Source organism: Podarcis vaucheri, assembly GCF_965113315.1.
Source record: "Podarcis vaucheri genome assembly, chromosome: 14".
NCBI classification, from domain to species: domain Eukaryota; kingdom Metazoa; phylum Chordata; class Lepidosauria; order Squamata; family Lacertidae; genus Podarcis; species Podarcis vaucheri.
The window spans coordinates 12,543,659-12,565,204 of record NC_138752.1 but is presented as its reverse complement, the minus strand read 5'-3'; the positions used below and the strand labels follow the sequence as shown (position 1 = coordinate 12,565,204).

The window sequence follows — 21,546 nt, the reverse complement described above, 5'->3', positions numbered from 1 at the left end:
GACCTCGTCGAAACGTCGCACAGACACCCCGACTCTTACACGGGAAGACACCCGAAGACACCAAAACCTGCATATATATATATATATATATATATATATATATATATATATATATATATATTCAGTAGGCCTGTGGCCTGAATATGGAATGCAGAAGATGGGGCAGGAGGATGGATTAAGGGGGGGCGATACTAGACCCTTGAGCATCTGTCTTTAAGAAGAAAGTGACTTGATGTATCAAAGGGCACTAAATATCTCTTTGGCAAGTGCAATCTAATAATCATTTCATATGATCAACATAATGACCTTAGCTTCCATCTTCTCAGCGATTCCTAACCTTAGCTGCAAAATTAATTTGTTTTGGGGGGGGGGGAGGCGGGCAGACAGCTAAAGCGATCCCTAAGGTGCTATTTGTGCCAGATCAGTTGTGGATGTAAATCTATGATTTGTTGGATTACGACTTCAAAATGGCTTTTCTATTGCCAGACATCATATCAGTTCTGTGTGTGTATTAAGCAGGCTGGCCGTTAACTAAAATGTGGCTGAGAGATATTTATGTTCCATTTCTTGAGATGCTCTTCCCCATTTTCACTTTGTATGTTTTGCTGGAGAATTTATTTGCTTGTACCTGTATACAGATCATAACTGAGCATTATAACTGTTAACAAACAGCAACTTGGAGTGTCTTCTATTCTGGCTACTTCAAGTCTAGGGAACCTGCAGCCCTCCAGATTGGTGAACTACAGCTCCCAGCACCCCTGACCATTGGCTCTGCTGACTGAGGCTCATGGGAGTTGGAGTAGCCTGTAATTCTTCTCTTCTCCCCCCATCTCTACCCCAGAATAAGTGTGATTTCGCTTAGGCAGCATAGTTGTGACTTGCTTTTAATGCGGGTCAGTGCAGTGGAGGTTGCCTGCGCCCCTCACTCTTTTTTTTCTAGCCTTTAAGAGCCAGCAGCCTTTTAAATAGTAGAAGAAATAAAACCTTCATAGCGAACTCATTCTTGGGGCCAAACTACACACTACACGGGTGGCATGTTATATTAAAAGTAGTTCATAAAGAACTCATTGTCACTGACTCATTATCATGCTTAAACTCCATACAGAGGTTAATAGTCTATCTAGTGTAAATGGGTTTCATTTTAATAATAATTTATTGTTTAAATAATAATTTAAACCCATGTAGCTGGGTTTCCCAACAGAATATTGAAAATGCGATAAAACATCAAACATTAAAAACTTCCCTAAACAGGGCTGCCTTCAGATGTCTTCTAAATGTCAGATAGTTGTTTATTTCTTTGACATCTGATGGGAGGGCGTTCCACAGGGTGGGCGCCATTACCAAGAAGGCCCTCTGCCTGGTTCCCTGTAACTTTGCTTCTCGCAGTGAGGGAACCGCCAGAAGGCCCTCGGCGCTGGACTTCAGCGTCTGGGCAGAACGATGGGGGTGGAGACGCTCCTTCAGGTATACAGGACCGAGGCCGTTTAGGGCTTTAAAGTTCAGCACCAACACTTTGAATTGTGCTCGGAAACATACTGGGAGCCAATGTAGGTCTTTCAGGACCGGTGTTATATGGTCTTGGTGGCCATTCCCATCGGCCGGCTAGCTGCCGTATTCTGGATTAGTTGTAATTTCCAGGTCACCTTCAAAAGGTTAATTTGTGGTTTTCATTAGCTATATGCCATAATAATCACAATTATAACAAATAAAGGCTTGGCCTATCTCGCTTTGCATGTCATGAGCCTATCTCATATATCAGTTTCACCTTTTAAGTTGAATTACTGAAATAAATAAACTTTTCCACTATATTCTAACTTTTCGAGTTTCACCTGTAGAGCGCGTTGCAGTAGTCCAAGTGGGAGATAACTAGAGCATGCACCATTTCATCAGGCATGTTTCATAACCCATTTCTCATTTTGCAAAGAGTGCAGAGCTGATCCCCAGGGCTGCTCTCCTGAGGATGACTAGCAAGACCATTTGCTCCATTTTCCACATTGGACAGCAAATAGCTCATTCTGGCTTCACCTGATCAGGGCCAAAATAAACTCCTGGCCAGTCACCCAGTGTTATGATGCTAAATTACCCTGATGTTTTCTGCATCAAGCGTCCCCAAACCTGGCACCCTCCAGACGTTGCTGTGGGACCCCAACTCCCCTCCTCCCCCTCTCCCTGCCCCCCTGGACCTGCTGTCTGGGTCTGATGGGACTTGGGAAAGTAATTCAAGATGCTGGAAATGTAGCTGAGGAAGAAAGCACCCAAGGGTGCAGGTGGGAGCCCTACAGAGGTGGGGTGTGTATCATGGGGTTGAGTGAAAAATGATCTCCCAGAATTCCCCATCCTGTTTGTAGGCGGTATGATTGGGGGTGGGGTGGGCATTCTCCTGAATATTTGGGGTGGGGGTGGTAATTCTGCTGCAATTTGGATGGTGACAAAAAAGGGAACTCAAAATTCATCAGAAAACTCCCTCGGAAAATTGCTGGCTCATGTAACACCCAGCATGGGATTTAGAAGGTTATCTGACCTTTCTAAATCCTATCTTTAAAAACTGGGCATGTGGTGGGGGCACGAATCTTCAGGATGTCTCCCCTCTTTCCCATTACTTTACCTTCTACGCCACCAGCGGCACATTATGCAAAAGATCTCCAAACCCAGAAAGGCCCAGAAAGTCGAACAGCTTTCAAATTCAGAAAAGGAGGATTGCTGCTTTATACAGGCTCCTAACTGAACCAACTGGCTTTCAACTGACCCAGGGATCCTTTCAAGCAACTCACCTGGCCTCCTAGGAAACAAAACATTCCCCAGGATTCCACAGCTGGTTGTGAGGTCAGAGCCTGGCCAAGGACTGGAGCCAATGGGCTCTGGGCTCCAGGAACACTCTCTCTGTCAGTAGATCAGTCTGCATTTTTCACAGAAGGTCCTAAACTCAACCTCAGTCTTCCACAGTGTTATAAAACTGTTGTAAGAAAAACCGCTCCTTTTTCCTTATGGGGTACCCAAGAGCCCGTATAGAGTCCTTAAGTAGGTTCCTTATTGGAAGGAGAAAATAACAGAGGCCAACCAGATAATATTGAGAAGCAAGGCAGCTAGTAAGCCTGATCTTCATTAACTGTTGCAACAGGGACCCCACTCACCACAGGCAGGAGGGAGGAAGAACTCAGAACAATGGTGTGCAAGCCCTTATATAGACTTTTGAAGTTGCCCACCCTGTAGCCAGAGACCACCCCCCAAAACACCATACATACTTCACAGAAGGATGTGGGTCTACAGCAGAAATACATCACGAGGATGGGCTACAGAACAAATCTTTTCTGGCAGGATACTGATAATGGTCACTTGATTGCTCCACCTGGCCAGCCTGGCCATTCTTTTGTGATGATAAATAGTTTAATTCCTGAATCCAGCTCACAGGCTCACCCTATTCACCCACACAAGTAACGCCCTTAAGACAAAAGGCAATGGAGAGGCTTTCCCATTTCCTTCCTCCTTGCAGAGAAATATTTGAGGCCACTGGGAGAGTCAAAATGACTTCAGGATTGTTCTCCTGTACTATTTTAGACACATGGTTTATATACTTACGTGTTTGCCTTGTAAATTTATGAACGTTTATATTTGGGACCTTAGAATTCTTATAACAACAGTTTGCACCTCTAGATGCAATCCCTGGCATATCTAGAAAGGACTGGGAGAGACTCTTAGCCGGAACCCCAGAGAGCCACTGGCCTGTCAGTATTGACCAGGGGTGGGGAATGTTGTCCCTCCAAACATGGCCGAACTACAACTCCCATCAGTCTCAGCAAGCACCGCCCAGTAGCCTTATATATATTCATTTTGGTCACCTTGGTGTAAATTGCTGAGCAAGATGGACCTTTGGTCTGACTCAGGTTAAGACAATGTCTAGTGAGGCCCATTCTCATTGTCTCTCGTTGATCCTTCAAGGTTTATTGGTTCTTCATGGGTAGAAAAAAAGAGAGTTGAGAAAGACCACCGGTCCCTTGTGCCTCTTGTGTTGAACAATGTAATCTGTGGTTTCAATCTCGCCCAAACAAATAGTTAAGTGATTAACCTTTCGTTTAATGTGTTCATCACCTTATATTAGTTATCCAAACCCTTTTAAGTGCAACATTGGCAAACACGCTACTGTGGATAGTTCACTTGTTGAAGTACACTGTTTCCCCGAAAATAAGACAGTGTCTTATATTAATTTTTGCTCCCAAAGATGCGCTAGGTCTTATTTTCAGGGGATGTCCTATTTTTCCATGAAGAAGAATGCGGTACACATTGATTGTCTAATTGTGAGTCAGCCAGACTCCTCCAGGGCAGAGCGAGCAGCAGATGGCAGCTCGCCCTGGCGGTGGCACGGGCTCTCGGATTTAAAGAGACCTGGCACTGCCTGAACAGCTCCGGCTGCGCTGCGGCCAATCAGTGAGCTGCGCGGCGGCACCCTCTGCTACGGTCCAGAGGAATCAGACGCCTTACGGTAGCTTCGGCGGCCTTATATTCCGGGGAGGCCTTATATTCAGGGGGGCCCTTATTATCGGGGAGGTCTTATTTTCGGGGGATGCCTTATATTACAGCGAGAGGCAAAACTGGAAGTAGGTCTTATTTTAGGGGGGATGTCTTACTTTCGGGGAAAGACGGTATATTCCATAGGTAACGATAATAGTAACGCAAACAATGGTCTTCAGAAGACCATTTTGTCTGCTGCAAAACCAAGGCAGAACTGGTGATATTATTTCTATTTTGTTTCTTCTGTATGGCTAATTGTCATTTTGGAGTTGGATCTCAATTATGGGGGAGAAGCATTGAGCTGTGCCCACCATGTAGGAAGCGATATCTACACAGATGGGAAGCATCTGTTGATGGTTTCAGGCAAGTTTCTCCTAGTCCTATCTGCAGACCCTAGCAACTCAACCTGGGACCTTCTACATGCAAGAACATCGACTGAGCTAGGGGCCTTCCTTCCTCCCACATCACTATAGTCCTAATCTAATTTCTGTTTTCCTGCAGCTTTTTTTTTTTTAAAAAAAAACCACAACTGTAATTATGCACATACACTGTCAATTTGCTATGTGTTGGTTTGTCTAGGATGATTGTCTCTTAAAAGTCTGGTATCCGATGACTGGTTGGAAATCCTCTCTTCTCCCCCAAGAGAGTGAGGAACAGAAAAGGACCTCCACACCAGTTCATTTCGCCTTTGTGTATCTGGCACATCCTCGATCGGTGACGGGATTTTCGTGGAGAAACACAAGCAAGTTTATGCCCAGGTTTGAATTTGCTCCTCCTTCCCCGCCTCTAAAAAAGGGTTCAAACTTGAGTGCAAAAACATAGGCACCCGTCACACATTAATTTTACAGTTTGCATGCTATAAATTAGGGAGTCCGTGCAAGGGAATTACAGTGGAACCTCGGTTTTTGAGTGTCTCGGAAGCCAAACAATTCAGAACCCAAATGCTAAAAACCCGGAAGTAATTGCTTCCGTTTTTGAACACGTCCCAGAAGTCGAACGGCTTCCAAGGTGAGTTTTTCCTTCCCCCCCCCATTGACTTTGCAGCCAGCCCATTGATCCTTGGTTTTTGAACGTTTTGGAAGTCGAACGGTCTTCCAGAATGGATTACATTTGAAAACCGAGGTTCCACTGTATCTTGTATAGAAAGGTTAGGCTGGTAATGCAGAGAGTCCCAGGCCCAGGGTCCAATGAGCTTCCTTACAGATCCTATTCATGCTTACTCAGAAATAAGTCTCACTTGGCTCGCTGAGGTTTACTTATGAGAAAGAATGCAAGGATTGCATCCTTAGCCAGATGCAAGGGACTTGTGGAAGCCCAGTTGCATTTAAAAAAACACACGATTTTACTTTTTTTTATTTACTTTTATGCTTCACAAGTAAGAGAGACTGAAGCAGTGCTGGTCCTCCTGTAGCACCAGAGACTGCTTTTGAAAACTTCCATCAGTTTTAGAAGTAGCTTTCTCTGAATTGGCTGCTGTTCTTGGGTTTTGGTTTTTTCGGGGGGCGGGTAGAGAGTGGTAGTTTGGACTGGAAAGGAGAAGAAAGGAGTGAAATGAGCTCCACTGTTCTTTGCATTTTTGCAATAATTTATCGGTGGTTAGATCTAAGCATGATTGGGACACTGAGAAGCTATTATGAAGCATCACTCCTAATAGCAAACACAGCTATATATTTTGAAAAGGAAAAAAAAAAGGAACAAATTCCTATGCCACACAAATAACCCAGAGATGCCTTTTAAATAAAAGGACACATTCTACTCATGTAAAAACATGCTGATTCCTGGACCGTCCGTGGGCTGAATTGAGAAGGCGATTGGGCCGCACCTGGCCCCCAGGCCTTAGATTGCCTACCCCTGCTCTAAGGGGCAAGAAAGGTGATGGCACGCTCAGGGGAACCCAGAAACCAGCCCCATGTCCAGTAAGGATTGCACATGCTCAGTAGCCAGGGAATGTAGATTTAACAGTGCGGGTGGGGAAAACAACTTTTAGGAGGGGAGGGCTACGCTGCAACTTTTGCTGCAGGCCCCATGTCTCATTTCAAACACCCATCTTGCACTCCGCACTTCCCCCAGTTCTATGAACCTTTTAATCTACAAGTGCCAATATCCCTTTTTGCATTGCCTTTAGGGGGTCTGTTTGCAACGTGCTGCTTACTTCCTGCCTTGATGGCATTTGCCGGCTGTGGGCAGAGACCTTGTTACCAGAAGACAGCCTTCTGGGGGAGCAGATTTGCGAGACCAGCACTTCCAGCATTAGCAGCACCAGCAGCTTCTCCCGTTCCGGAAGGCACAAGGACAACATCCAGCACGCTTTAGAGGTATGGCGAGCTAAGCAGCCCATTTCCCAAGTCTCGTTTTTATGCCTTGAGCTTTAGAATTCACATACGTATATTTTGTATTTATGCTAACTTTTCCTTTTTTTCTTTCTTATTACCATGTGTTCGACTGTAACACAGGATGCATCGCTGATATGATAAAACAGAAAAGCAAATTAAAATTAAAATTATTTTTTAAACATGAAATACATCTGGCAACATAGACTTCTAAATTACAAAGTACATGGTTTAGATTGGGGTGTCCAACTGGTCGATCATGATCGACAGGTCGATCCCCAGATGTTTGTGGTCGATCGTGGGATCCTTATCAACAGCTTTGACCTGCCTCCCTCAAAAAAACTCAACACATCTGAACTCCCTCCCAAATGGGTAGATTTTTTTCCCCCGGGAGTAGATTGCAGTCTTTTGGGAATTGGACATCCCTGGTTTAGAGCAAAGATGGTGCCTGTGCTCAGGAACACACAGACCCTGCATTCAATTCCTATACAGTAGTTGCATGATGAGAACCAGCTGGGAGGAAGTGATAAGAATTATCTTCCTATTGTTACCCTTTCCACCAGGGTAAGCACAGGCTATGACCTCACAAGAGTGCCTTCTAGGAATTTCCAGGAATTCCATGTGTTTTAACCCTTTGCTCACCTAGCAAACGTGGAATTTTATATTTTGACTGGAGCGCACTTTCCCCACAAAATGCAGGCACTGCAAGGCTTGCTGTCTGGCCCTTAGGACTCTCCTCAGGCCAAGCCCCCTCCCCATCTGTGCTCTGTTCCCTCCTCAAGTTCTTTTGCTTGCCTGGGATTATGTCATTGAACTGTGATGATATCTGCTGCTTACCTGAATGCTTGGAATGTAGCCTACTGTGCAAAAGCCACATCTGTTGCTCCGCCCACTTTGGCTCTGGCCCCGCCCCCAGTGCCATGTGGCGCATGGAAGGCTGCCTATGACGAAGTATGGTCCCTAGGGCTGAAAAAGTTTCCCCACTCCTGCCGTAAAAGCATTGGAGAGCTAGGTCTCTTAAAGTCAACAAATATGTGGCTGTGAGACAAAGCAGTGCTTCTGTATACCTTCATCCCACTCTCAAAGGAACAACAAAGCTACTCCTGCCTGCTCTTGTTGGCCTTAAAGTAGAAATCAGTACACAACTGGATGTGAATCTTAGGCCCTATCTGCACTATACATTTAAAGCAGTATCAAGCCACTTTAAAGAGTGATGGCTTCCCTCAAAGAATCCTGAGAAGTGCAGTTTGCTAAGGGTGCTGAGAGTTGTTAGGAAACCCTTGTTCTCCTCATAGAGCTATGATACTCCGAGTTCCCTGGGAAAAGGGATTGGATGGTAAACCACTCTGCAAATTGGTCTTGAATGGGGTAACTGTGCCCCTGAAGGACCAGGTTCACAGCCTGGGAGTCATTTTGGACTCACAGCTGTCCATGGAGGTGCAGGTTAATTCTGTGTCCAGGGCAGCTGTCTACCAGCTCCATCTGGTACACAGGCTAAGTCCCTACTTACCCACAGACTGTCTCGCCAGAGTGGTGTATGCTCTAGTTATCTCCCGCTTGGACTACTGCAATGCGCTCTACGTGGGGCTACCTTTGAAGGTGACCCGGAAACTGAAATTAATCCAGAATGCGGCAGCTAGACTGGTGACTGGGAGTGGCCACCGGGACCACATAACACCGGTCCTGAGAGATCTGCATTGGCTCCCAGTACGTTTCCGAGCACAATTCAAAGTGTTGGTGCTGACCTTTAAAGCCCTTAAAGTCCTGTATACCTGAAGGAGCGTCTCCACCCCCATCGTTCTGCCCGGACACTGAGATCCAGCACCGAGGTCCTTCTGGCGGTTCCCTCATTGTGAGAAGTGAGGTTACAGGGAACCAGACAAGAGGGCCTTCTCGGTAGTGGCGCCCACCCTGTGGAACGCCCTCCCTTCAGATGTGAAGGAAATAAGCAGCTATCTTCTCTTTAAAAGACATCTGAAGGCAGCCCTGTTTAGGGAAGTTTTTAAAATTTAGTGCTGTATTGTTTTTAACACTTGATTGGAAGCTCCCCAGAGTGGCTGGGTAAACTCAGCCAGATGGGCGGGGTATAAATAATAAATTATTATTATTATTATTATTATTATTATTATTATTATTATTATTATTATTATTATTATTATAGCTCTGTGAGGGGAATGGGGAAGTCCTAGCCACTCTCAGCACTCTTAGCAAACTACACTTCACAGAATTCTTTGGGGGATACCCTGAATGGTATGGTACTGTTTTAAGTGCACAGTGCAGATAAGACCCTAAAGGGGAAAGCCCAATCACTGCATTCTATTTTTAGCATACGTTTAAATTTGTTTACTTACCTAAAAATAATAATCTATATGCTGCCTTTTGACCTCATTGTAGGTCATTTATAGCTAATATTACAATGAAATCACACTCTAAAAGACATTGTGTATCTGAAAGTAGTTCCAAAGTAGGTGCTAGCACACTAAAGACCTAGTTTCAATACCATATGGAACAGATCTCATGAAAGAGACAGATTTTTAAAATATATATATTTATATAGTTAAAATTAAATAAAAATGAGTCATGTACCAAGCTTTTAAAGGTTTCTTCTACTAGAAGAGGAAATGAAGGGATTTATTGTTAGTTCTGCTGAATTTTAGAAAGAGAAACTATTTGTGTTTTCCATGGTTGAGTTCTCCTCATAATAGGCCAGCCTTAATGTGTGTGCTCTCTCTCTCTCTCTTTCACTCTCTCTCCTGCTTCAGACAATTCATCACTTGAAAAACATGCGAAAGGGTCAGCGAAGGTCCTCCGTACTGATCACTCACACTGAGGATCTCCCTGATCAGCTGGGAACACACGAGGTTCAGCGGCACATTTCCCACCACGCTAACGCGCTCTGCCATTTCCACATAACTGCAAGCATCAACCCGAACACAGGTAAAAAGAGAAGCAATTCATTTCCTGGGAACTTGGTCCACAGGTTGTCCTAAGGAGACCTTGAGGAATGGAATCTTTCCAAATTCTAATGCAAACTCACCTGATCTGCACCTCCTAGGCCAGCCTTCATTAGGTGTTACCATTGTGGAGCTGCCCAGAGGTTATTGGACTCTCTGGACGCAGGTGGCACTGTGGTCTAAACCACTGAGCCTCTTGTGCTTGCCGATCAGAAGGTTGGTGGTTCAAATCCCGGCGACGGAGTGAGCTCCCATTGCTCTGTCCCAGCTCCTGCCAACCTAGCTGTTCGAAAGCATGCCAGTGCAAGTAGATAAATAGGCACCACTGTGATGGGAAGGTAAATGGCATTTCCGTGCACTCTGGTTTCTGTCACGGCGTCCCATTGCACCAGAAGTGGTTTAGTCATGCTGGCCACATGACCCAGAAAGCTGTCTGTGGACAAACGCCGGATCCCTCAGCCGGAAAGCAAGTTGAGCGCAGCAACCCCATAGTCACCTTTGACTGGACTTAACCGTCCAGGGGTCCTTTACCTTTTACCTATTGGACCAGGGGTCAGCAAACTTTTTCAGCAGGGGGTCAGTCCACTATCCCTCAGACCTCGTGCGGGGCTGGACTATGTTTTTTAGTGAAAATAATGAATTCTGATTCCCCACAAATAACCCAGAGATGTATTTTAAATAAAAGCACGCATTCGACTCATGTAAAAACACCAGGCAGGCCCCACAAATAACCCAGAGATGCATTTTAAATAAAAGGACACATTCTACTCATGTAAAAACATGCTGATTCCCGGACCGTCCGCAGGCCAGATTGAGAAGGCGATTGGGCCGGATCCAACCCCCAGGTCTTAGGTTGCCTACCCATGTTGGACTCTCAACTCCCCTTAGCCCCAGCCAACATGACCATGCTGAGTGGTGTAGGGATGGAATCCAGGAACTTGGCCTTGGAGATGCTCACCAGGTTGGAAAAGGCTATCCTAAACTAATGTGCAAGTTGGAATTTATCCCATGCTTGACTAATGTGTGATTTGGAGTTCATCTGTCCTTCATTTAGCACACTTACCTGAAAGTTGATGTGTGGCTCTCAGCTTAAAGTAACAAGTGCGCACCCCCCAAAAAAATATTCATTTTCCTTATGTGTTGTGTCTGCTAGATTGGAAGTTTGAGGGTTGGCTGAGGAGAGCTAAAAATAAGTTATATAAATTAAATGTGGAAATGGAGCAAAGTGGGCTTAGAAAGAATTAGATTAATTATTTCATCCCTATTGTCCTGTGTGAAAATGCCAGGAAAGATGATTCCAGTTACAGATAGGTAGCCGTGTTGGTCTGCCATAGTCAAAATAAAAAAATTCCTTCCTGTAGCACCTTAAAGACCAACTAAGTTAGTTCTTGCTATAAGCTTTCGTGTGCATGCGAAAGTGTGCATGCACACGAAAGCTTATACCAAGAACTAACTTAGTTGGTCTTTAAGGTGCTACAGGAAGGAATTTTTTTATTTTGAGGAAAGATGATGTGTGTTTTCCTTGCTTTGGGCTCCTTGCCTGAGGCTTGTGCATGTTTAAAGAAAACAGTGTTTATGGTGACATTGTTAATTGTACTTCTTGGAAAGCACTTTCCCCCCACATTAACAAATGTTATCTTGGCCTGTTCTAAATGTTTTGTCATATGTATATTTGGATTTCCTTTCTGTGGTGCACATTAGAAACACGGCTTATTTAAGGGACCCTTTGTGCAGTTATTTCTGTGTTAACGTTGTTGTTGTTGTTGTTGTTGTTGTTGTTGTTGTTATTACCAGTCCTTTGCCAGCTGGTTCTGGTGTGGATTGCAACAATTTAAAATCCAGAATTAAAAACAGCTGAAACAAATGACAATACAGGAGTAGGATGGGTCCTGAAATATTGCGCTATTAAGTTGATTCTTCTGGAGGGAGGCTTGCATGCTTCCTCGGCTCCCCATCACATAGTTTTCTGGCAAACTCTGGCTTGTATTTGCCCTCCAGACCAGAATAGGAATTCATACATTAGAAGAGGATTTCCAGATTCTGGTTTAGAGAACAGATGCAAATAAAACAATTATTTATTTACCAATTATTAGCTATATTTACCTATTACATTAAAAGGGTGTTGTGGTCTAAACCACAGAGCCTAGGGCTTGCTGATCAGAAGGTCGGCGGTTCGAATCCCCGCGACGGTGTGAGCTCCCATTGCTCGGTCCCTGCTCCTGCCCACCTATCAGTTCGAAAGCACATCCAAGTGCAAGTAGATAAATAGGTACCGCTCCTGTGGGAAGGTAAACAGTGTTTCCGTGGGCTGCTCTGGTTTCGCCAGAAGCGGCTTAGTCATGCTGGCCACATGACCCAGAAAAAACTGTCTGCGGACAAACGTCGGCTCCCTCGGCCAGGAAAGCGAGATGAGCACCGCAACCCCAGAGTCGTTTGTGACTGGATTTAACTGTCAGGGGTCCTTTACCTTTACCTTTTACCTATTGAATTGCAAACTGAAAATGAACTCGAGAGAGAGTTTCCAAGCCCACAGTTCTTGAATGACCCTCCATGCTATGGTTTAGGTCCATCTTATACAGTCATTTATGCAAGACCACTTTCCTGCAGAAATATAAATCATCTCTTAAATATCTTAGACTTCTTTCCTTTGAGGGGAAAATGGTTTTGTTTCCCCAGACATTCCGCCAGCTTTGCTCAAGACGGCTTTTCACTTGGATGAAGGAAACGAAGGCTTTGTGGTTCATTGGCTAAATAACAAAGAATTCCATTTTACATCCTCGACTGAAATTTTTATGCAACACCTACGAGAGCTTACAGATCAACAGATGAAACAAGCAGAAGAAGATGCTGACGAGGAGGAAAGAGAGGAAGAGAGAGAGAGGGAGAGGGAGAGAGGTTTGCTGATGAAACTTGATCACGGTTAGTAGCATGGCTTCCTTTTCCTTGATGTCTGCATTTGATGAGTATTTAGAATGGGGGTGGGTAAATTTGTCCAATCCTCTTTTAAAACTGTCCAAACTGGTAGTCATCACCACAACTTGTGGGATGTTTCTGTTAGCATCCTATAGCAATTCTTGTAAATGACTTAAGAGATGTAACAAAGACTCTTTTCTTCCTTTCAAAATGATGTACAGTGGTACTTTGGTTCTCGAACTTAATACGTTCTGGAAGTCCGTTCGACGTTCGAAAACCAAGTCGCGGCTTCTGATTGGTGCAGGCACCCCGGACACAGTAACCGACAGCCGCATCGGACGTTCGGCTTCTGAAAAACATTCGAAAACCAGAACACTTAGTTCTGGGTTTTTGGTGTTCGGGAGCCGAAATGTTTGAGTTCCAAAGTGTTCGAGAACCTAGGTTCCACTGTACTGTGCCTCATGCATGCTGTTTCGTTGTCAGAAGGGTAGTTTGGTACAGTCTACACAGAATATTTTCCTCTAAAAGAGAAAGACTTCCTAATTTGTAGGTAGCAGCACATGAGCAGCTAGACCACGTCGTTCTGCAACTGTTCACTATCCCCAGCTCATAGTTGGTAAGGGAAGGAACTAGGGGACCACAAAATGTTGCCAAGGAGCACCGGAAGCTGTCTTATACTGAGTCAGGCCACTGACCCATCTACCTCAGGAGAGCCAGTGTGGTGCAGTGGTTAAGAGTGGTGGACTCATAATCTGGTGAACCAGGTTCGCATCCCCGCTCCTCCACATGCAGCTGCTGGGTGACCTTGGGCTAGTCACGCTTCTCTGAAGTCTCTCAGCCCCACTCACCTCACAGAGTGTTTGTTGTGGGGGAGGAAGGGAAAGGAGATTGTTAGCCGCTTTGAGACGCCTTAGGGTAGTGATAAAGCGGGATATCAAATCCAAACTACTCCTCCTCCTCCCTTTCTTCTTCTTCTTCTCAGTATCAGCGACTAGCAGTGACTAGTAGCAGGGTTTGACTTACCACTCATGCTTTGGGTGAAACAAACCTTCAACCCAGGTTCAGATGACACAACAAACCAGGCTCTGTTTTGTTTTGCCTGTGGCAGCAGCGGGTTTGGAGTGCTGTGAGAACTTCTGAGCAGTGAGCACAAGCCTGCTACTTCTTCATGCTAAAACATGGTTTGTTTTTAAGCCAGGGATGAGAAACCTATGGCTCTCTGGTTGCTGTTGAACAACAGCTACCATGATTGCTGTCCGTTGGCCGGGCTGACTGCAGTTGCTGCTTTTTATTAGACCTTCTAGTTGCTCATGACCTAGAGGTCTTGAAGTGGCATAGACATCTGGAGTCTAGCAGCTTCTGGAAGGGCACAGGTTCCCTACCCCTGTTTTATTTGCATACTGTTTGTTTGTATACAGTTGTTTTATTTGTATACTTTTTAATACAACAACAAAAAATCATTTAAGTGGTTTACAGTAGGCAGTCTAAAACAGGGCTTCCCAAACTTGGGCCTCCAGCTAATTTTTTTGGGACTACAATTCCCATCATCCCTGACCACTGGTCCTGCTACCTAGGCATGATGGGAGTTGTAGTCCAACAACAGCTGGAGATGCAAGTTTGGGAAACCCTGATCTAAAATACACAGTAGACCAACTAACTTATAAATAAAGCACAAGTTATATTTATCTTGGAGGGTAAGAAAATACTTTGATGTTCAAACTGGTCCAATGTATTTTGTTTCATGTATTTTACATTTGATTCCAGAATTGTCTCTAGATAGAGAGTCTGAGACGGGGACTGGCACGGGATCCTCAGAACATGAAGATGGGGAAAGAGAAGGGAGCCCCAAAATCCTTTCACCAGCTGCCTCGCCCATGCCGCTTCCCACTGTCTTGTTAGATAGGAAAATTGAATTGCTCCTTAAGGAATGGAACAAGAACCCAGACATGCTCTTTACCATCCATCCCGTAGACGGCACCTTTCTAGTGTGGCACGTGAAATATTTGGATGAGTATAATCCAGGCATCTTTCGGCAAGTTCAGGTATAGTGTTTCAATGGAAACTGCAGGTGGCCCTTTGCGCCTCGTTTGTCGAACGTTTCGGAAGTCGAATGGTCTTCCGGAAAGGATTACGTTTGACAACCGAGGCACCACTGGCTAGACATATACTTGGGGCAGGGGGAAATTGGAACTTTTCCTATAAAAATATTACTATTTGCCTTAACACATTCGCCTTGTTTCCTTCCCTTTCCTCTAGGTTTCATTTTCTTCTCAGATCCCCGTCGCGTTTCCGTCCGGCGACGCCAGCTCCCTTAGCAAAAACATCATGATGTATGCCTGCACCACGTCTGCGAAAGAAATCAGCGAGGCACTGCTCCAGAAGAGAACTAGCATTTCCGACAGCCTGTCAGGATGGAGGCCGGGATGCTCCCAGGACAGCTTCAATGCGAACATCACGGTGCCCACAGTCATGATGGTTTCTAAGCACATAGACGGCTCGCTCAACCAGTGGGCGGTTTCTTTTGCAGACAAGTCTGCTTTCACGACGGTGCACACAGTCACCCACAAGTTTAGGTACTGCGGGCACCGCTTTCATCTCAACGACCTCGCTTGCCACTCGGTGCTCCCGCTCCTGTTGACGTCTTCCCACCACAACACCCTGCGGACCCCGGAGTCCGATCAGCCATGGGACTCTGATGGCTTGAACAAAATGATGGACCCCATGAGGCACCTGAAAGGTTCTTCCAGGCAGCAGTTTAGGAACGCAGCGACGCTTACATTCCACGATCCAAACGCCATCTACAGCGAGCTGATTCTGTGGCGCGTGGACCCCATTGGGCCTTTGTCGTACACGGGCGGAGTATCGGAATTGGCTCGTATCAATTCTCTCCATACCTCTGCCTTCTCCAATGTGGCCTGGCTCCCAACTCTTATTCCTAGCTATTGTCTCGGTGAGTGCTGTTGTTGTATACAATAAAACTTGACGGAAGTCAGGTTTTGTTTTTTGTTTTTTTTAAAAAAGAAGAAGATAACCTTTATGAGCCCATGACTTTGCACGACTACCAAAAATATTTCTTCTTATTTTAGTCCCCCCTTGGGGAATGCTCTTCTGTATTTTAGTTCGGAAGTTATATGAAAAGGTAAACCCTTCTAGTTGAAAGTTTTATTTCCCTGGGTGTTTGAGCGGCATAGCAAGCAGTTAGTGCAGAAAATGGGTCTGTGGCGTGGCGATTGTGCCTCTCTCCTTCAAGGCGAGCTTTGAGTCATCAGGTTGTATCCAGTTAAGTTTTACACAGGTTGACCAATGGACAGGGCTAACTTAGATGTGTTAATTTCAACGGATACGGTTTCCCCCCTTTTCATCTGTTAAATGTTGGAAGGGCGTAGACAAGCACTTCCTGCAAAACAGCCTTATTTCAAACTCAGCTAGAAGTTGCGAGACTCCAGCAACATTAATAATAATAATAATAATAATAATAATAATAATAATAATAATAATAATTTATTATTTATACCCCACCCATCTGGTTGAGTTTCCCCAGCCACTCTGGGCAGCTCACAATCAAGTGTTAAAAACAATACAGCTTTAAATAAAAACTTCCCTAAACAGGGAATTTGTCGCATTGGTGGAATATTACGAAACTGCTTAATGTCTCTCCAACCATAACTGCTAAAACATATAGCTTACATTAAATGTCAAAAACTGACTCCTGCCTTTAAATTAGGTACCTACTGCAATTCTGCGAGTGCCTGTTTCGTGGCATCGGATGGCAAAAACCTGAGGCTATACCAAGCTGTGGTGGATGCACGAAAACTTTTGGATGAACTGAGCGACCCAGGATCCTCTGTAAGAAGTTGTTGCTGTTGTTATTTATTTTTATTATCATTTATTAAATTTATATACCGCCTTTCATTCTAAGATCACAGGGCAGTTTCCAGTACAGAAACACAAAATACATAATATACCGGTAATAACAGCTAAAAAAGAAGAACCTCCCCCCACTTATCCTGCAAATATATGTACAGGATTTTTTAATGCCACCATCATCACAGAGGTGTCTGTGGGGCAGATATATTGATTGAAAATGTATTCTATTGTAACTTTTGTATATGCTTCCAAAGAGGACAACAGAGGCATCTTGGGCAACTATTTTGGCTGGTAACCTCCGTCCCTGCTCAGTGACCTTTCTGTCAAATTACAAGTACTGATTAGATGGCAGGACGCGGGTGGCGCTGTGGGCTAAAGCCTCAGCGCCTAGGGCTTGCCGATCGAAAGGTCGGCGGTTCGAATCCCCGCGGCGGGGTGCGCTCCCGCTGCTCGGTCCCAGCGCCTGCCAACCTAGCAGTTCGAAAGCACCCCTGGGGCAAGTAGATAAATAGGTACCGCTTACCAGCGGGAAGGTAAACGGCGTTCCGTGTGCGGCTCTGGCTCGCCAGAGCAGCGTTGTCACGCTGGCCACGTGACCCGGAAGTGTCTTCGGACAGCGCTGGCCCTCGGCCAATAGATGTGAGATGGGCGCACAAACCCCAGAGTCTGGCAAGACTGGCCCGTTCGGGCAGGGGTACCTTTACCTTTACCTTTATTCATAAGCTACTCCTGCCAACCTAGCAGTTTGACAGCACGTCAAAGTGCAAGTAGATAAATAGGTACCGCTCCGGCGGGAAGGTAAACGGCGTTTCCGTGCGCTGCTCTGGTTAGTCATGCTGGCCACATGACCCAGAAGCTGTATGCCAGCTCCCTCGGCCTGTAAAACGAGATGAGCTCTGCAACCCCAGAGTCGGCCATTACCAGACCTAATGGTCAGGGGTCCCTTTACCGTTACCTTTATTCATAAGCTAAGGATAGAACTTAAAGGGGGAGTGCAATCTGTACGATCAGGTTGCAAAGAGAGTGAGAATTCATACTAGCGGCTGCATTATTTTCTAAACATCAGACCACACGCAAACTAAAACCATGATGATCTAGAGCAAGGTCAGCCAAACCCCCATGCTGGTTTGGAGTCCACGGCACAAAGTGGCTATTTGTCACCCAGATGCTCTTGGTACCAGTGGAACTTCAGCTGCAGCTATTAGCTCGAAATACAAATACTCTCCCAACTTCCCTTCTCTTTCAGAAACTCATCGGTGAAGTTTTTAACATTGTGAGCCAGCAATCAACAGCTCGGCCGGGATGCATTATTGAACTAGATGCTATAACCGACCAGGTAAAAAATTAGTTAACCCTCTAATGGGTCATTTAACCATGCCTGGTGCTTGTTTGCTTGTTAATTAAAGACCAGGAGTGGGGAGATGGTGATTAAAAACCAGGAATCCGTGCTGACAGTAGGGATAGGCAATCTTTCTCAGTTTTTGTGGGTAGAGAGTGGTGCATGTTTTGGTGGTGGGCTGGCCAGGGGGGAAATGGGCCAGAGAAATAAATGCAGCAGACTTTTGCGCGGTATGCTACATACCAGCCACACAAAATTCAGAGGCTTCCTTACTTAGGACACTTACATCTAAAGCAATGTTCATGTTACAATCATGGCTCCCTGCCAAAATAAAAATATCCTGGGAACTGTAGTTTGTTAAGGCTGCTGGTGGCGCTGTCGTCTAAACCACTGAGCCTCTTGCGCTTGCTGATCAGAAGGTTGGCGGTTTGAATCCCTGCGCCGGGGTGAGCTCCTGTTGCTCTGTCCCAGATCCTGCCAACCTAGCAGTTTGAAAGCACACCAGTGCAAGTAGATAAATAGGTACCACTGGGGCGGGAAGGTAAATGGTATTTCTGTGTACTCTGGTTTCCGTCACGGTGTTCCGTTGTGCCAGAAGCGGTTTAGTCATGCCGGGCACATGACCCGGAAAGCTGTCTGTGGACAAACACTGGCTCCCTCGGCCTGAAAGCGAGATGAGCGGCACAACCCCATAGTCACCTTTGACTGGACTTAACCCTCCAGGGGTTCTTTACCTTTATCTTTAGGAGGCTGCTATTCTCCTCCCAGAGCTACAATTCCCATAGTCCCCTGGGAAGAGCGATTGGTTATTAAACCACTCTGAGAATTGTAGCTCTGGGAGGGGAATAGAGGTCGCCTGAAAACTTTTCAGCACCCTTAGCAGACTACAGTTCCCAGGATTCTTTGGGAGAAGCCATGGCTGTTTGAAGTGGTATGAATCTGCTTTAAACGTATAGTGCAGATGGGGCCTAACTCTCACTCACACATACATTCACCTCCACCCACCCTCAAATTACAAGATAATGGCCACCATCTGGTAGCTGCTACAGATGATTATGTCCAATAACAGTTCAGTCCTGCACACGTCTACTCTGGAATAAATCCCACTGGGCTAAATGGGACCTACTCCCAGATTGCACACATAGTCGTGACAACTTTCTATTCTGCTGTTTTCCAGCAGAATATTTATTTATTTAGTTTGAATGAGCTGTTGGTCTCTCTGTATTTTGTGTCTGTTTACTAAATGGCATGGAAATCTCTTTGTTACAAACGTTTAAATAATTGCTATCCTGCATTTTCCATTTTAAAAAAAATATTATTGCTTTATTATGTTCCTTGTTTGGGACCTGCATGTTTAGAATAAATGTGCATAGGAGTTTTCAGGGAGAGGGGTTGGGATTCCCCAAGGATTTTAGCACCATTATAGCCAGCTTATAAATTTTAGGCCTTGGCAGAATAGTGTGCTCCTTTATTAATCCTCAAACCAAACCCTCCAAAAGGAAGTCCTTAGTGCATTAGGTTTTTTGTCTATCTCCAATGGGATTTAGTATTAATTTTGTTCCCTACTGTGTTAAATTAATCAACGGAACACATCCTGCGTAATTAATCAGAGAAAGCTTTGAGCTTACTCTGCTTCTGTAGCAAGCCTGCCGCAGATTTTTGAGCAGCATTTTGGATTCCCTATGTCGGGCTGAAATGCACGACTCCCAAAGCTTTTGCTAATGGTAATGATCCTGCCCTTTCCACTTTGGAGATCAAAAGGAGTCTGGGACGTCCTGTCAGGGACCAGGCTGGGGCTGATAGGAGTCAGTGTGGCAGCACTTAGGGGGGCGCTTCCTTGATGAAGACTAACCTAAAGACTGCTGTGCATTTAGAAAAACAAAGCGAAAATCCCAGGAATGAGGAGCTGGAACAGCAGTGAAGGCACCAAGCACCATGTGGCAGCTGTTCTGGATGGAAGCCAGAGCTGCCTTCTATGTAGATCAAGGGATGGGAAACCTTTGGTCCTCAAGCTGTTGCTTAGCTACAACTCCCATCACTCCTGGCCTTCAGCCATGATCGCTGGGGCTGATGGGAACTGTAATTCAGCAAGCACCAGGCGGGCCAAAGCTGCCCCACACCTGAGATAGCTGATGGTACAACACACATGGAATGTGATTGGATACCTTGAACGTTCTTGCGCATAACTGTTTGGGGCAATCTGTTGATTTCTGTCTAACGCTGTTTCTAGTGTGGGTCAAACACGCAATTGCTTCACGTCTTTCAAGAGGACTTCATTTTGGGATACAAACCGCATAAAGAGGATGCGGAGCTGAAAGAAACCGAGATATTTTTCCAGCCCTCCAAAGGTATAGTGAAGCACGTGTACTCTGCTCTTATCCATAAGCAAGGAATCTTTAGGGGTGGTTGTGGTGCCCCTGGGAGGCAGCGGAAGATCTCCTGCTGGATGGGATCGACTAATCCAGCATCCTTTTCCCACAGAGGTCAGCCAGATCCCCCCAAGCCAAACGTGACCGCCATCTTCCTTTTCTGTTCATGCGCTCCAGCAGCCAAGATCCTAGCCATTGGGGCTAGTAGCCTTGGATAGCCCTATCCTTAGTGAATTTGTCTAATCCTCTTTTAAAGCTCTCCAAGTTGGTGGCTGTTATGAAACTATATCTTGTGGTAGCAAATTCCATAGTTGAACTAAGTACTATCTACTTTCCCTTGTTCACCTGTGGTTCTGGGTCCTATTATGGGGGAGGGAGGGAGATAAATGCCTTTCTCTACCCCCAGACTATGCATCATTTTTTTTTACATTTTTATCATGTTCCCACTTACTTGCCTATTTTTCTAAGCATTACCATAACATTTTAAACAGCCATGCCTTCTCCCAATGAATCCTGAGAGCTACTGTTTGTTAATGGCTCTGAGAGTTGTTAGGAGACACACACACACACCCCCGAAAAAAATAATGGAGCTACAATTTGCAGAGTTCCCTGGGAAGAGGAATTGACTGTTAAACTGCTCTGAGAATTGTAGCTCGTTTGAAGAATGAATAGTACGTAGAGCCAAAATTCCCCTAAAGGTATCTGCAGTGAGGGCTTGGCAGCTGCTGGGGCTATTCAGAGGACATTCTCCATATATTTCCAATATATTTCTGATTTGACATCCTTTGCTAGTTGGCAATGCAGTATTTAGTATCTGGCAGCTTTTGGTAGAAAACTTATAACAGTATTTAATATTGAGAGGTTTATGACAATTCACGCGTTACAACATTTCGTACTGAAATGTGCTAAAATAATACACAAGTTGTCAACAAGCCTAAAACACTCAACTTTCAGATGAGACTTCACTTCCAAAATATAAAATGGAATTTGAAAGTGTGTCCCCAAATTTGGAACAATGAAGTCAGAAGGTTTTCTGAGTTTTTGTGACTTAATTTCAGCCTAATACTAGCAGGTTTTGTGTTTTTTTTTGTTTTTAAATCAGATTGGTTTAACTTTTCTTTCTTGCGTACACTTTTAGGTTTATGTACCATGAACATATTGCTTAATGATTTACAGTATTTAAAATGTGGCAGAAAGTGGTATTTTTTTTAATATGACCCTTACAGCATGGTCCATGTTTAATAAAATGTCATTGCCACCCTGGGCAT

At 45.0% G+C, this 21,546-nt stretch overlaps 1 protein-coding gene and 1 long non-coding RNA gene across 8 annotated transcripts in view; one reads left to right on the top strand and one right to left on the bottom strand.

The window, feature by feature from the left end:
- LOC309518551 overlaps nucleotides 1–21,546 on the bottom strand; it is a 334,884-nt gene that overhangs the window by 32,987 nt on the left and 280,351 nt on the right. The window lies entirely within an intron of this gene.
- The window catches only part of DMXL2 (Dmx like 2), a 112,124-nt gene that overhangs the window by 30,955 nt on the left and 59,623 nt on the right, over nucleotides 1–21,546 (top strand). For all 7 annotated transcript variants that reach the window (XM_082198189.1, XM_082198186.1, XM_082198184.1 and 4 more), the window contains exons 7-15: nucleotides 5,086–5,264; nucleotides 6,632–6,821; nucleotides 9,599–9,773; nucleotides 12,467–12,709; nucleotides 14,468–14,745; nucleotides 14,960–15,653; nucleotides 16,428–16,549; nucleotides 17,817–17,906; nucleotides 20,140–20,257. In XM_082198189.1, the coding sequence (XP_082054315.1) occupies nucleotides 5,086–5,264; nucleotides 6,632–6,821; nucleotides 9,599–9,773; nucleotides 12,467–12,709; nucleotides 14,468–14,745; nucleotides 14,960–15,653; nucleotides 16,428–16,549; nucleotides 17,817–17,906; nucleotides 20,140–20,257 (2,089 nt within the window). The remainder of the gene's footprint in view (nucleotides 1–5,085; nucleotides 5,265–6,631; nucleotides 6,822–9,598; nucleotides 9,774–12,466; nucleotides 12,710–14,467; nucleotides 14,746–14,959; nucleotides 15,654–16,427; nucleotides 16,550–17,816; nucleotides 17,907–20,139; nucleotides 20,258–21,546) is intronic.